The sequence below is a fragment of the Anabrus simplex genome, chromosome 1, assembly GCF_040414725.1.
Source record: "Anabrus simplex isolate iqAnaSimp1 chromosome 1, ASM4041472v1, whole genome shotgun sequence".
NCBI classification, from domain to species: Eukaryota; Metazoa; Arthropoda; class Insecta; order Orthoptera; family Tettigoniidae; genus Anabrus; species Anabrus simplex.
In genome coordinates, this window is record NC_090265.1 from 405,344,792 (window position 1) to 405,358,762 (window position 13,971).

The 13,971-nt window shown below is 42.6% G+C and overlaps 1 protein-coding gene across 1 annotated transcript in view; it reads right to left on the reverse strand.

Annotated features, from left to right (window-relative positions):
• bsh (brain-specific homeobox) overlaps positions 1-13,971 on the reverse strand; it is a 96,644-nt gene that overhangs the window by 16,981 nt on the left and 65,692 nt on the right. The window contains exon 5 of the mRNA XM_068227132.1: positions 11,795-11,806. Within this exon, the coding sequence (XP_068083233.1) occupies positions 11,795-11,806 (12 nt within the window). The remainder of the gene's footprint in view (positions 1-11,794; positions 11,807-13,971) is intronic.

The following is a 13,971-nucleotide window of genomic DNA, read 5'->3' on the forward strand; positions in this document are numbered from 1 at the left end:
GAATGATCTCGTAGAAATGTACATTCATACGATAGGGCCTACATGGAGGAAGAATGATTTAGATTTACCACACGTTAGACTGAAAAAGACGCAAGAAAATTATAAATATTTTGGGATTAAATTATTCAATAAGCTACCTACCCAGTGGAAAGATTTTCCCTTAAATAACTTCAAAACATATCTAAAAATGGCTGATATTAAACAGTTTTTATTCACTATCTTAATTTGAAGAATAAGTAACGCTATTGTCAAGGGGCGAATATGTAAGTCAACGCCTTCCTAATAGGTAGGTGACACTGGTAGTTATGATCAGATCCACTAATCAGTAGACTAATAGGCCAAAGTGTCATGATAAGCTTTCATTTTACTTTTCAGTGTATATAAAGCTTTTATATATGTAGTGCTCTGTTTAATGACAATTAGATCTGTTTATACTTTTAAACATTAACTTATATAGTATATTGTATTTGACTTTGTCTATTGCAACTGTATGTTTCTAACGTCAATAAACTATATTGTATTGCATTGTATTGAATTGTGTTTGTAACTTTTATGATGTGATGTCTAGCTGGGAAATAAAGTTATTTCACTTTCAACTGGGCAACGGAGAATATTGTGGTGTCTAAACAAACCTTTATTCATGTTCCGAAAAAGAAACTGAGCCATTCATTTCTTACAGTGTAAGTTGGTGTATGCAGTGAAATGAAGAAATATCCGCTGCATAAGAGATGGGTAGGTTATGGATCATGATTTCAGCGAGTATTGAGAAGGGGGGGTAATTTCGATAACAACGCATGATTGAAGCCTTTGGGCCATGAATTTCACATGCCATCGGGCTAGAGACTCAATTTGTCTATTCGCAAGGAAGCACACTTAATCATCAGTCTGATATTATGAAATTTGAAACATTCTAGCCAGTGTAGATAACGTAACAGTGTCAGTTAGAGCACAATAGCATGGTGTGCCTTGTTTCCTAAGGTAGTTAGGTATATTCGTGGTCTGATCCCAGACCATGGAGGAGACTCTCGTTGTATGTAATGTAAGACTTTCCTGTTATTGTTGCAGATCCTCGCTTCACGTATCGCCTTCCTTAGATCCAGATAATAACAGTGATTCATAGCCTACTACTTCAAACAAACGGTATGAGTCGTTCGGACGGTAGAAATGCTGGGCTTCTGAGCGTAAGTTTATGGGTCCGATACCGCCTCGGTCTGGTAGTATTTGAAGGTGCTCAAATACAACAGCCTCGTGTCGATAGATTTACTGGTACGTAAAAGAAGACTTAAAAACTCCGTGGCACAAATGAATGGCACGTGATCGGTACGTTAACTTTCATTATGAGGCAGCTGCTCAATTGGTCTCATGACACTAAGTGAATTACCTTCCAGTTTTCAGTCCAGAATTAAAATCTAGATTGGCTGGGAATCGAACCTGGAGCCTCCAGGTAAGAGGCAGGCACGCTACCCCTACACCATGGGGGGGCGGAAATGAATTCCTGCGGGACAGAATTCCGACACCTCGGCGTCTCCATGACCATAAAAGTAGTTAGTGAGACGTAAAACCGTAACATTATTATTACTGCAGACAATCTAGCTTCTTCTTTTCTTCATTTTCTACCGCTTTTCCCACACCTGTGGGGTCGCGGGTGAGAACTGTACCGCACATGTGGATTTGGCCCTATTTTACGGACGGATGCCCTTCCTGACGCCAGCCCTATATGGAAGGATGTAATCACTATTGCGTATTGTGTTTGTGTTGGGACAAACACAAACACCCAGTCCTCGGACCAGAAGACTTAATCAAAGGCGATTAAAATCCCCAACCCGGCCTGGAATCGAACCCGGGACCCTCTGAACCGAAGGCCTGAATACTGACCATTCAGCCAATGAGTTGCAGACAAACTAGCGAGCAAATCTAATGCCTTATCCACACCTGGATTTTGATGGTCTAATCAGTTACGCCACGAGGCCGTTAATTAGACACTCTCACAAGGGATATCCCCTGTGGGTGGGGGCGGAAGTATAACAGACACGGTATTCCCTGCCTGTCGTAAGAGGCGACTACAAGGGGCCCCAGCGGCTCTGAACTTGGGAGCGTGGGTTGGCGAACATGGTGCCTTTAGCTGAGTCCTGGCATTGCTTCCGCTTACTTGTGCCAGGCTCCTCACTTTCATCTATCCTATCCGACCTCCGTTGGTCACCTCTTGTCCTTTAAGACCCAGTCGGGATCAGAGCTCTCGAGGTCTACGGAGTCTTTCATTTACGCTCCCTTTGTAGCCCTTGCCTTTCTTTGGTCGATACCTTCATTTTTCGAAGTGTCCGACCCCTTCCATTTTTCTCTCCGATTAGTGATATATAGAGGATGGTTGCCTAGTTGTACTTCCTCTTAAAACAATAATCCCCACCACCACCACCACCACCACCACCACTCTCACAAGGGAAGGCGTCAGCTATGGAGTCACCGACTTCGTTCGAATTTTGAGAGATCAGAAATAAACAGGTAATTTTGTCACTGACCCTTACTTAACGAGAAAATGGTCTTTTAAGTTTAACAGCCTGCATACCTCTTGGTAATTTGCGTATGGCGATCAGTGCGCATCACTGTTTCCAGACTCACACGTGGGCGTCTCGCGTTTGAAGTGTGCCAGCGCCTCACTTCTTTCTCTTCGCCCATGTGGACTAGGAAATGCGCAAAGTAAATACAAGCTTCATCTTAAAATCGTTTTATATCCTTCCTTGCCACTCGTGACTTGAAAATCTTCACAATTACGTTATTTGCAGGACCACTACTGCCTTTATGATAAGACCTCTGTGTTTACATTTTTAATAATAATAATAATAATAATAATAATAATAATAATAATAATAATAATAATAATAATAATAATAATAATAATAATAATGTTATTTGCTTTACGTCCCACTAGCTACTTTTTTAAGGTCTTCGGAGACGCTGAGGTGCCGGAATTTAGTCCCGCAAGAGTTCTTTTACGTGCCAGGAAATCTACCGACACGGGGCTGTCGTATTTGAGCACCTTCAAATACCACCGGACTGAGCCAGGATCGAACCTGCCAAGTTGGGGTTAGAAGGCCAGCGCCTTAACCGTCTGAGCCACTCAGCCCAGCACTGTGTGTGTTTGCATTTGGGACGTAAGTCAGCGACTCGCAAACTGCAGAGATGGAACAGAGAGTGCAGTGCAGAATACGCGAATTTTCCCTTATTCCCCAAAAAACGTACGGAAAGTGGGAGAGGGGCGGGGGAGGTGAGACTGGAGCGATGGCAAATTAATCTAAACCCAGGACGAGAGTAAATGTGTTTGTAATGATACAACTTGTATTTGTTTTGCGCACTTCTTATTTAATATGGACAAAGCAAAACAGACAAAATATGTATTTGTTTTTGTTACAAGTTGCTTTACGTCGCACCGACACCGCACCGTCTTATGGGAACGGTAGGAGAGGAAAGGGTTTGGGGGTGGGAAGGAAGTGGCTTTGGCCTTAATTAAGATACAGCCCCAGCATTTACCCGGTGTGGATAATGGGGAACCACAGAAAACCATCTTCAGGGCTGCCGACAATAGAGTTCGAACCCACGCAGCTATAAGCTCGCGTCCGGGAGATGGGTTCGAATCCGACTTTCGGCAGCCCTGAAGATGGTTTTCCGTGGTTTCCAATTTTCACACCAAGTAAATGTTGGGGCTGACCTTAATTAAAGCCACGGCCTCTTCCTTCCTATTTCTAGCCCTTTCCTATCACATCGTCGTCATGAAAACTATCTGTGTCGGTGCGACGAAAAGCACATTGTAAAAAAATAGGAAACCACGAAAAACCAATGGGAATCGAACCCATATACTCCCGAATGCAAGCTTACAGAAATATCCCGTAACGGCCAAGACAGGTAAGTGCTGTGGTAACGTTCTAATAATTATTGATTCATACCGGGCGAGTTGGCCGTGCGGTTAGGGGCTCACAGCTGTGAGTTCGCATCCAGGAGATAGTGGGTTCGAATCCTACTGTCAGCAGCCCTGAAGATGGTTTTCCGTGGTTTCCCATTTTCACACCAGGCAAATGCTGGAACTATGTCTTAATTAAGACCACGGCCGCTTCCCTCCCATTCTTAGGCTTTTCTGCCCCGTCGTCGACATAAGACCTATCTGTGTCGGTGCGACGTAAAGCAAATAGCAAATATATATAAATTATTTATAAAGCGTGTTTCATTTCCAACTAAGAAATTCCAGAGTTATTTTTAGCACTACAACAACGAAAGTTGGTTATTCTTTGGCATGTTGTAAAAAGCTCTTCTGTTCTCAGTGGAAACACGGTGCAAACCGCTTCATGTTCGACTGAATTACAATGGAGAATGATGAATGTCGGTAAACGTGGGTAAATTAGGCGTCTGGTATTTAAGCGCTTCTCTGGAACTAGGTAATGACAGCAACCAGAGATCATGATTGTTCGTAAATGGTTGCAATTGATCCATTATAAAGCCATCAAGTACGTTAAGCTGATATTGCAAAATCTGTTCACTCGTAACCAAAGCCTTTACCCCTTAATCTGTTTCGTTCTATCCTTGGCACATGGATCGCTGAGCAGGAGATGAAATCTCCCCGGAAAAAATCTCATTTCTGTAGGATGGAGAGACTACTAGACGGTAGAAGTGACATATTTTTATCGATACCACGCAGGCTACCCTTAAAATTAGGAGAGATAATTGTTATCCATTCATAATGGTTAACTCTGGATCAGTGCTAGTGTCGGACTCCGAAGCCTAAGATCATTGGTTCAAATCTAGCAGAGGTAGTCAGATTTTTCAAGGACGGAAAGAAGTCAGATCGCCACACTGTGTCGTACGATGTCAACGCACTGAAGATTTCTGGTGACACCTTCGGTGTTTACCCGATAAAATTAATTAAAACTCGACATTGGATCGCCCAACAGACAGACGTCTGGTTCTCTGCCACCTGTAGAGGAAACCCGAATGTCCAAATAGACACTGAGATAGCCTAAATGGCATCACATTAAAATGTCTACGTAGGCTACAATACCTGAGTCCATATACAATTACTAGATTATTACTAGATTATTATTATTATTATTATTATTATTATTATTATTATTATTATTATTATTATTATTATTATTATTATTATTATTATTATTATTATTAAAGGTCTTCGGTGATACGAGGAAGGAAAATGGCTGGGATTGGGAAGGAAGCGGCCGTGGCCTGGTATGAAAATGGGAAACCACGGAAAACCATCTTCGGGGCTGCCGACAGTGGAGTTTGAACCCACTGTCTCCCGAATGCAAGCTGATAGCCACATGACCCAAGCCGAACGGCCACTTGTTCCGAATTATTATTATGTCCAGCTCTATGGCTAAATGATTAGCGTGCTGGCATTTGGTCCACGGGGTCCCGGGTTCGATTCCCGGTCGATTGGGGATGTTAACTTTCATTGGCTAAGTCCTCTAGCTCGGGGGCTGGGTGTTTGTGCTGTCTTCATCATTAGAATTAATCTACGTATGGGTCCATTCTCACAGATAAGCAGGTCGCCTAAAAGGCGTCAACTCAAAAGACCTGCACTAGTCCTCTTCGGAGGCCACACATTATTATTATTATTATTATTATTATTATTATTATTATTGTTATTATTATTATTATTAAAGGTCTTCGGTGATACGAGGAAGGAAAATGGCTGGGATTGGGAAGGAAGCGGCCGTGGCCTGGTATGAAAATGGGAAACCACGGAAAACCATCTTCGGGGCTGCCGACAGTGGAGTTTGAACCCACTGTCTCCCGAATGCAAGCTGATAGCCACATGACCCAAGCCGAACGGCCACTTGTTCCGAATTATTATTATGTCTAGCTCTATGGCTAAATGATTAGCGTGCTGGCATTTGGTCCACGGGGTCCCGGGTTCGATTCCCGGTCGATTGGGGATGTTAACTTTCATTGGCTAAGTCCTCTAGCTCGGGGGCTGGGTGTTTGTGCTGTCTTCCTCATCAGAATTAATCTACGTAGGGGTCTATTCTCACAGATTTGCAGGTCGCCTAGAAGGCGTCAACTCAAAAGACCTGCACTAGTCCTCACCGGAGGCCACACGTTATTATTATTATTATTATTATTATTATTATTATTATTATTATTATTATTATTATTATTATTATTATTCTAAGTACCTAGGTAATTGCGCAGCCAGTTTCTTTTACTGTAAATTCGTTTCTTAGGTTAGATATTTAATGGTAAATGGATGAGGCAGTAACTAACTCTCGCAGTATTTTACTATTAAACACCGGGCGAGTTGGCCGTGCGCGTAGAGGCGCGCGGCTGTGTGCTTGCATCCGGGAGATAGTAGGTTCGGATCCCACTATCGGCAGCCCTGAAAATGGTTTTCCGTGGTTTCCCATTTTCACACCAGGAAAATGCTGGGGCTGTACCTTAATTAAGGCCACGGACGCTTCCTTCCAACTCCTAGGCCTTTCCTATCCCATCGTCGCCATAAGACCTATCTGTGTCGGTGCGACGTAAAGCCCCTAGCAAAAAAAAAACTATTAAACATTCGTTTGTATCATTATTTTTTCTTATGTGACTGTGAAATGAGTGCTGTTTATTACTTATACCGTATTTCTGTTTACTGATTGGTTTATTGTGCTGGCGTTCAAACGTGCTACTGACTGAAAAACGTTAGTTTATCTGTTAACTAAACAGCACTGAAAAATCGTAGCTTCTCTCAGCTTGGTTGGAAAATTATATAGGCTGTGTTATTTCAATATCCATGGATGTTTATTGACACTCGCGGATGCGGATAATGTTATTTGTACCCCGCACCGGGCTATACGTATAATACAATGAGTGATTCTGTCGGCAGCAAAGTCAAGAGAGTATGCCCCAACCGGCGTCCTAATTTTCTCTACCGGGTTGTCCTGTTGCATGGGCGAAGTTTAACGAATTCCGTCATGTGTCAAGGTGCAGAGTGAGGATGCTCATGCAACTGCATAATCTGATTCGAGGCCGGGCTGAGTGGCTCAGACGGTTAAGGCGCTGGCCTTCTAACCCCAACTTGGCAGGTTCGATCCTGGCTCAGTCCGGTGGTATTTGAAGGTGCTCAAATACGACAGCCCCGTGTCGGTAGATTTACTGGCACGTAAAAGAACTCCTGCTGGACTAAATTCCGGCACCTCGGCGTCTCCGAAGACCTTAAAAAGTAGTTAGTGGGACGTAAAGCAAATAGCATTATTAATCTGATTCGAGCCGCATAGGAGTCCACTTTCATTTTGCATGATTGCAATCGCTTTCTTATTTTCATTGTAACGACATTATTTTTTAAACTCAAATAGTACAACCAAATGTTACGTGGTTATAGGGAAACCTGCAAAAGCTGATGGCTTTTTTTTTTTTTGCAATTTTGCTTTACGTCGCACCGACACAGATATGTCTTATGACGACGATGGGATAGGGATGGGCTAGGAATAGGAAGGAATCGGCCGTGGCCTTAATTGAGGTACAGCCCCAGCATTTGCCTGGTGTGAAAATGGGAAACCACGGAAAACCATCTTCAGGGCTGCCGACAGTGGGGTTCGAACCCACTATCTTCCGAATACTGGATACTGGCCGCACTTAAGCGACTGCAGCTATCGAGCTCGGTAAAGCCGATGGCAGCGCCAAAATGAGGCATACTAGGCAAGATGAGGAAAGAGGTGATTCGCTGGGTTAGAAAGTGCTATTGCAGCAAGGTGTATCCTAACACTTGCACACACTACTGTCGTGGAGAAAATTATAGAAAACCTGAGTTAATACGTTAATAAAAAGTTAATCCTTTGTCCCACATAGAAACAAGCTACACCGAGATTTAGTTCATTTTATTCTACGTTTAATTATGCGGTGTAGAAATTTTTATTGTACTCAGTTAAAATTGTAACGCAGGTTGAACGGAAAAGCGCCGGTATTCTTTCCATTTCCAGCGGAGCGCTCACTTTGAAATTTCGTAACTTTGAAAGTATTGGGCTGATTGTTACTAAACTTTAATATGTGTTAAAGTAACTTATTGTTGGTCTGTACACCAAGTTTTAATTTCATCTGATATTTATTAAAAAGGTTGTTGTGAATTTTGTTAAACAACCTTCATTACTGCGTGATCATAGGGATTGTTATGAAGTTCATGAGAATGTCTGGCTAAATTACCTAAAACTGCTTTTTGACTGCCTGCATTTGTTGATTTTATATTTATATTTAATTGGGTGTGGTAGTCGTACTCTGAATGTCATTACTCAGCACTTTTCTCAGCCTTGGCCCAGCGCTGGGCGGTAATGCTCGCTCGACTGTCTTCAGGACAACACTGGTGAGTGCCATCAAGGTTCGACGCTAGTTTTTGAAAGGGTGATTAAATGCTGTGCAAGAGAACAGAATAAGAGAACGCAACAGAAGCTCTCTCCCAAGGCTACACCTGCTTCCAGAATGCTCTGCGGGTCACCACTGAAGATGGGAATAAAAAATCAGAGAAGTATACGACGTCAGATGTTTGCTATATGAGCTCCTAAAGAAAGTAAATGTTGTTATGGCAGGCTCCTGGGCTGAAATCCTAGATCGTATTAATAGAGCCAGCAAATCCCTGCAGAAGGATAGCATATAACTTCAATCGGCTGTAGATCTATTGAGATCCCTGCTCGATTTTTTAACATCACATAGAATTTTTTTTAATTATGAGAGGAAGGCAAGTGAGAATACAGATGCGTAGTACACAGACGAAAGAAGGCGCATGCGCATTAAAATCCGTACACCATGAAGATGGCAATGTACAGCAGAAGAGGTTGTACTTTGTGGAAGAGAAAATTTCGTTTGAAACGTACTTACCAATAAGCTAAATATGTGTAGAGATTTCGCATCACATGGAAGCATATGCCAGATTTTTATTTTGTTTGGGTTCTTGGTTGAGTTCCCAATGAAGAAAGATGCCGAGATTAAAGAATCTGCCGAAAGATTCAAAGAGGAGTAGTTAGAATTTCCGGACGAGATAGTTCATTTCAAGTATTCCATGTCACAGTTAGAAGAACTGAAAGACCTAGAAGAAATGCAATCTACTTTCCCAAATGTCGTGACAGCATTCACGATTTATAGAAGTCTCGTGACAACAAATGCCACTGCTGAACTTTTTTTTTCCAAATGAAAACTACTTAAGGGTTGTCATTGATCTTCAATGGCACAAGAGCGATTAAATGCCCTCGCCAATATGTCTACTGAATATGACATCTTGAAAAAAGTAGACTTTCGAGACATCCGGAAGGATCAATCAATCAATCAATCAATCAATCAATCAATCAATCAATCAATCAATCAATCAATCAATCAATCAATCAATCAATCAATCAATCAATCAATCAATCAATCAATCAATCAAGATCTGCATTTAGGGCAGTCGCTCAGGTGGCAGATTCCCTATCCTCTTCTTAAATGACTGCAAAGAAATTGGAATTTGTTGAACATCTCCGTTTAAGTTATTCCAAACCCTAACTCCCCTTCCTATAAACGAATATTTGCCCCAATTTGTTCTCTTGAATTCCAACTTTATCTTCATATTGTGATCTTTCCTAGTTTTGAAGACACCAGTCAAACTTATTCGTCTACTAATGTCATTCCACGCCATCTCTCCACTGACAGCTCGGAACATACCACTTAATCGAGCAGTTCGTTTCCTTACTCCCAAGTCTTCCCACCTCAAATTTTGCAACATTTTTGTAACGCTACTCTTTTGTCGGAAGTCGCCCAGAACAAATTGAGCTGCTTTTCTTTGGATTTTTTCCAGTTCTTGAATCAAGTAATGCTGCTGAGAGTCCCATACACTGAAACAATACTCTAGTTGAGGTCTTACCAGAGACTTATATGCCCTCTCCTTTACTACGACCCCTAAAAACCCTCATAATCATATGCAGAGATCTATACCCTTTATTTACAATCACACTTATGTGATTGCCCCAATGAAGATCTTTCCTTATATTAACACCTAGGTACTTATGGTCCCCAAAAGGAACTTTCATCCCATCAACGCAGTAATTAAAACTGAGAGGACCTTTCCTATTTGTAAAACTCACAACCTGACTTTTAACCCTGTTTAAAGTGATGTTGGTTTGTTTAGATTTAACATGTTATTTTTTCGGAATTTTAGTGCTGTATTATAGGCTATTTCTTATCCATGTCAATACTCTCAAAAGTAACTGGAAGTTAAAGTGAATGATTTAATAACGTTCGGCTATGTAACAAAACTGCCTTTTTTATTTTTAACTCAGGAGTGAAATTAATCATTTTGTACGAGGTATTCGTCAAGTGGGCCCCGAAAAATTCAACTGCCTAAGGGCCATTTTTTTTTGCTATTGGCTTTACGTAACACCAATATAGGTAGGTCTTTTGGCGACGATGGGACAGTAAAGGGCTAGGAGTGAAAAGGAAGCGGCCGTGCCCTTAATTAAGGCTCAGCCCCAGCATTTGCCTGGTGTGAAAGTGGGAAACCACGGAAAACCATCTTCAGGGCTGCCGACAGTGGGGCTCGAACGCACTATCTCCCGGATGCAAGCTCACAGCTGCGCGACCCTAACTGCACGGCCAACTCACCCGATGAAGGGGCTCTTTTAGGGATTGATCTGGCATTGAACGAAGTCCAGTTCCCGGTAAGAGGCTGCTTCGGCATGGCAATAAACAAAACACAGGGTCAGAGCTTTAGCGTGGCTGGCGTTTATCACAATGGAGATTTTTTTTTCTTATGGACAGCTTCACGAAATCTTTTCGTGTTCACTATTGGATGAAAAGCTACTAATGCCATAGTTACAAGGAAATCTTGTCAACCCTTGGTTAAAAATAGCCCATGGAATTGAATTCATAACTGCTTCCGTACGAAGTCGAGGTGTGTAGCTAGTAACAACAGCTAACTTGTAAAGCGCTAGGTACAGGCTGTTCCTGCTTGTGCTTGCCAGCGAGGAGCGGAGTATTCACACCTCGCAGGAGTCTGCTGCAGCATGCAATACAGCTCGGCACTGCAGCAACCTGTCCTCACGGCGCGGTGGATAGGCTACTGGGCAACACCGTTGAAAGGGGATGCTGAGGCTGAGGAATTGGGCGTATAAGAGATATTCAACAGACAAATTAAAGATGCAGAATGCAATACTCACATGTATAAATCATTTTCTGATCAGTTTACTCTGTCATGAAAAATGTTTAGTAACAAATTTAACCACATGTAAGAAAACATATACTTTTCTGTGTTGTCATTTGTGGACTTTACCGAGCTCGATAGCTGCAGTCGCTTAATTGTGGCCAGTATCCAGTATTCGGAAGATAGTGGGTTCGAGCCCCAATGTCGGCAGTCCTGAATATGGTTTTCCGTGGTTTCCCATTGTCACACCAGGTAAATGTTGGGGCCTGTACCTAATTAAGGCCACGGCCGCTTCCTTCCAACTCCTAGCTCCTTCCTGTCCCATCGTCGCCATAAGACCTATCTGTGTTGATGCGACGTAAAGCAAATAGCAAAAAAAAAAAAAAAAAAGGTGGACTTTTATCATCCTGACAATAAGGAACACATGCATAAATTTAAAAAAGTTTTAAAATGATCTAAAACTTCTTCAAAATACTACATATTGACCTAACACCTTCTTGAAAGTTAAAATAATGATAGGTCATCCCATTACCGTTTATTATAATTATCGTAGAATGTCCTAATGTAAAGGGAAAAATTATGACATTTCAACAACATCCGCTCCCTAGTTATAAGAAACGACACAACCTCAAGACTGGCATGAAGCGCAAGGACTTGTGCTATGTCCTACGCCCAGTGATGTATAGACTATCACAGACCGGGCGAGTTGACCGTGCGCGTAGAGGCGCGCGGCTGTGAGCTTGCATCCGGGAGATAGTAGGTTCGAATCCCACTATCGGCAGCCCTGAAGATGGTTTTCCGTGGTTTCCCATTTTCACACCAGGCAAATGCTGGGGCTGTACCTTAATTAAGGCCACGGCCGCTTCCTTCCAACTCCTAGGCCTTTCCTATCCCATCGTCGTCATAAGACCTCTCTGTGTCTGTGCGACGTAAAGCCCCTATCAAAAAAAAAGACTATCACAGACCCTCTAGCCGGGCTTCGAGCAGTGTACTGTACTTAGTCGAGCAGAGTTGGAACAGCCTGCGGTATGAGGCCATCTTGAGGGAAGATTACAAGTCAAAGTCGGCATTTGAATGAACAATTAGTCATAGCTGGTCAAGTGTGCTGGGAGTCAACATCTTTGGAGACTGCATCTTCATATTCTGACATCAGTAGCTCCGTCGCCTAGTCACTTTAATTTTTATTTCGGCTTACGTTGGTGGAATTTGAGGGTGATTTAATGTTAACAACTCCGTGTCGTTCTCTTGAAACACGTTTAAAGAACTCGAACTGGAACAAGTCCTGACATCTCAGCGACTCCCAAAACTCATACAGTTGAAGAAACATTAAACGGATGACATTGTTTAATATCATTCACGTAGCCAGTTGAGAGATCTCCAATTGATCCATTTCTGTGTTTCTGTTAGTTAGGACTAAATGGATTTGTTGACTCGTCACTTCCAGATTTCTTGTATTTGTTGGAGTACTGTCCAATACAGTAATGGTATTGCCAGAACATTTTATTGTACATGATTCTTGACTGAAGGAATGTGTGATCATGTCAGGGGCGTAGCCAACGGAAGTACTGGAGGGGGGGCGGGAGGGGGGTAGAACCTCACCCCCCATGGAAATTTTACAAAATATAAAATAAACAAACTGGCAATAAACAAACTAAATAACCATAGAGACATTATTGTAGAACCAAGAGGTCTGTTGAATCTATTTTCTAAGAAGCCTCGAAAGTTGGATTTTAGATCGTAAATTGTAGATCGCTATAAAACTGTTCACTTTGATCGTATTATTCTTGTTTTGTACTTTAATGTAAGATTTTGCAGTGTTCTGCAATCCGAATATCAACATAATTCACTTGCCAGTGTCATAATGACAAGTTTTGCATGCGCGCACCTTCATTGTGTTCTGTCATCGTTTTGTAACTATAACCTCCTCCTACCCCCCCCCCACCCCCCCCCCCCCCGGCCGATCCTCGCCACGCTACAGGGTCATGCAATGGATGACTCTCCCCAGACGTAGCTTAATCCTCTTCGAATGAAATTTCATCATAGTTGTTTCTCACAGCAGCTCCACAAAATCCAAGTACTACGATCTCCCATCTGTTCATGTTCAGCTGACACACTTTCGGATCTTAGTTACATATTCTTTGGATGTCCACACCACTTTGTTTGCACTACTTGCCTTATTGTCATTGGGATACTAATTACCGTCTATTGCCCTGTGCACGGTGCAAAATACGACTTCGCTTGGTTGACCAGAGTGCAGACCTCCACTCCTCGATTTGGAGCAATAGCGCTGTCTCCCTCTTTCCCCACGCCTGTCTCGCTCTGCCTGTCTCCCTCTTCCTCACTTGCTTCGTATCGCTCCAAATCCGAGCCGAGTTGAACTGAGCTTAGCCGAGTCACCCCGAGACGACGCGCCGGTCCGAGCCGAGCCGAGTGGGACCGATGCACCGTGCACAGGACCTCTGCGCCTCAGCTTGCACGCGTGAGATTTTGGGCAATGAGGGCCCCTGATCTATTCTTTCGTCAATTCTCCACAAATGTGACCAGTCTGCCTACCTTGATATGCATTTATTTCTGGCGTTGGATTGCGGATTTAAAACCTTCACCTAGCATCTATCTTACCCTACCAAAACTATTTCACTCCTACTTCCTTCTGTTCCATGGCATACTCATGTGTATCAAAGGAAGTTATATGGGGCCTGATAACGAGAAAATGAATCCATCTCTCCTATATCCAAGCAACAAATAAAGTAAATAAATAAATCTCTTACTTACATAATTCACTGGCTGAATGGGCTTTGTCCCGGATGCTCAAACTTATTTTTAATCCTCTT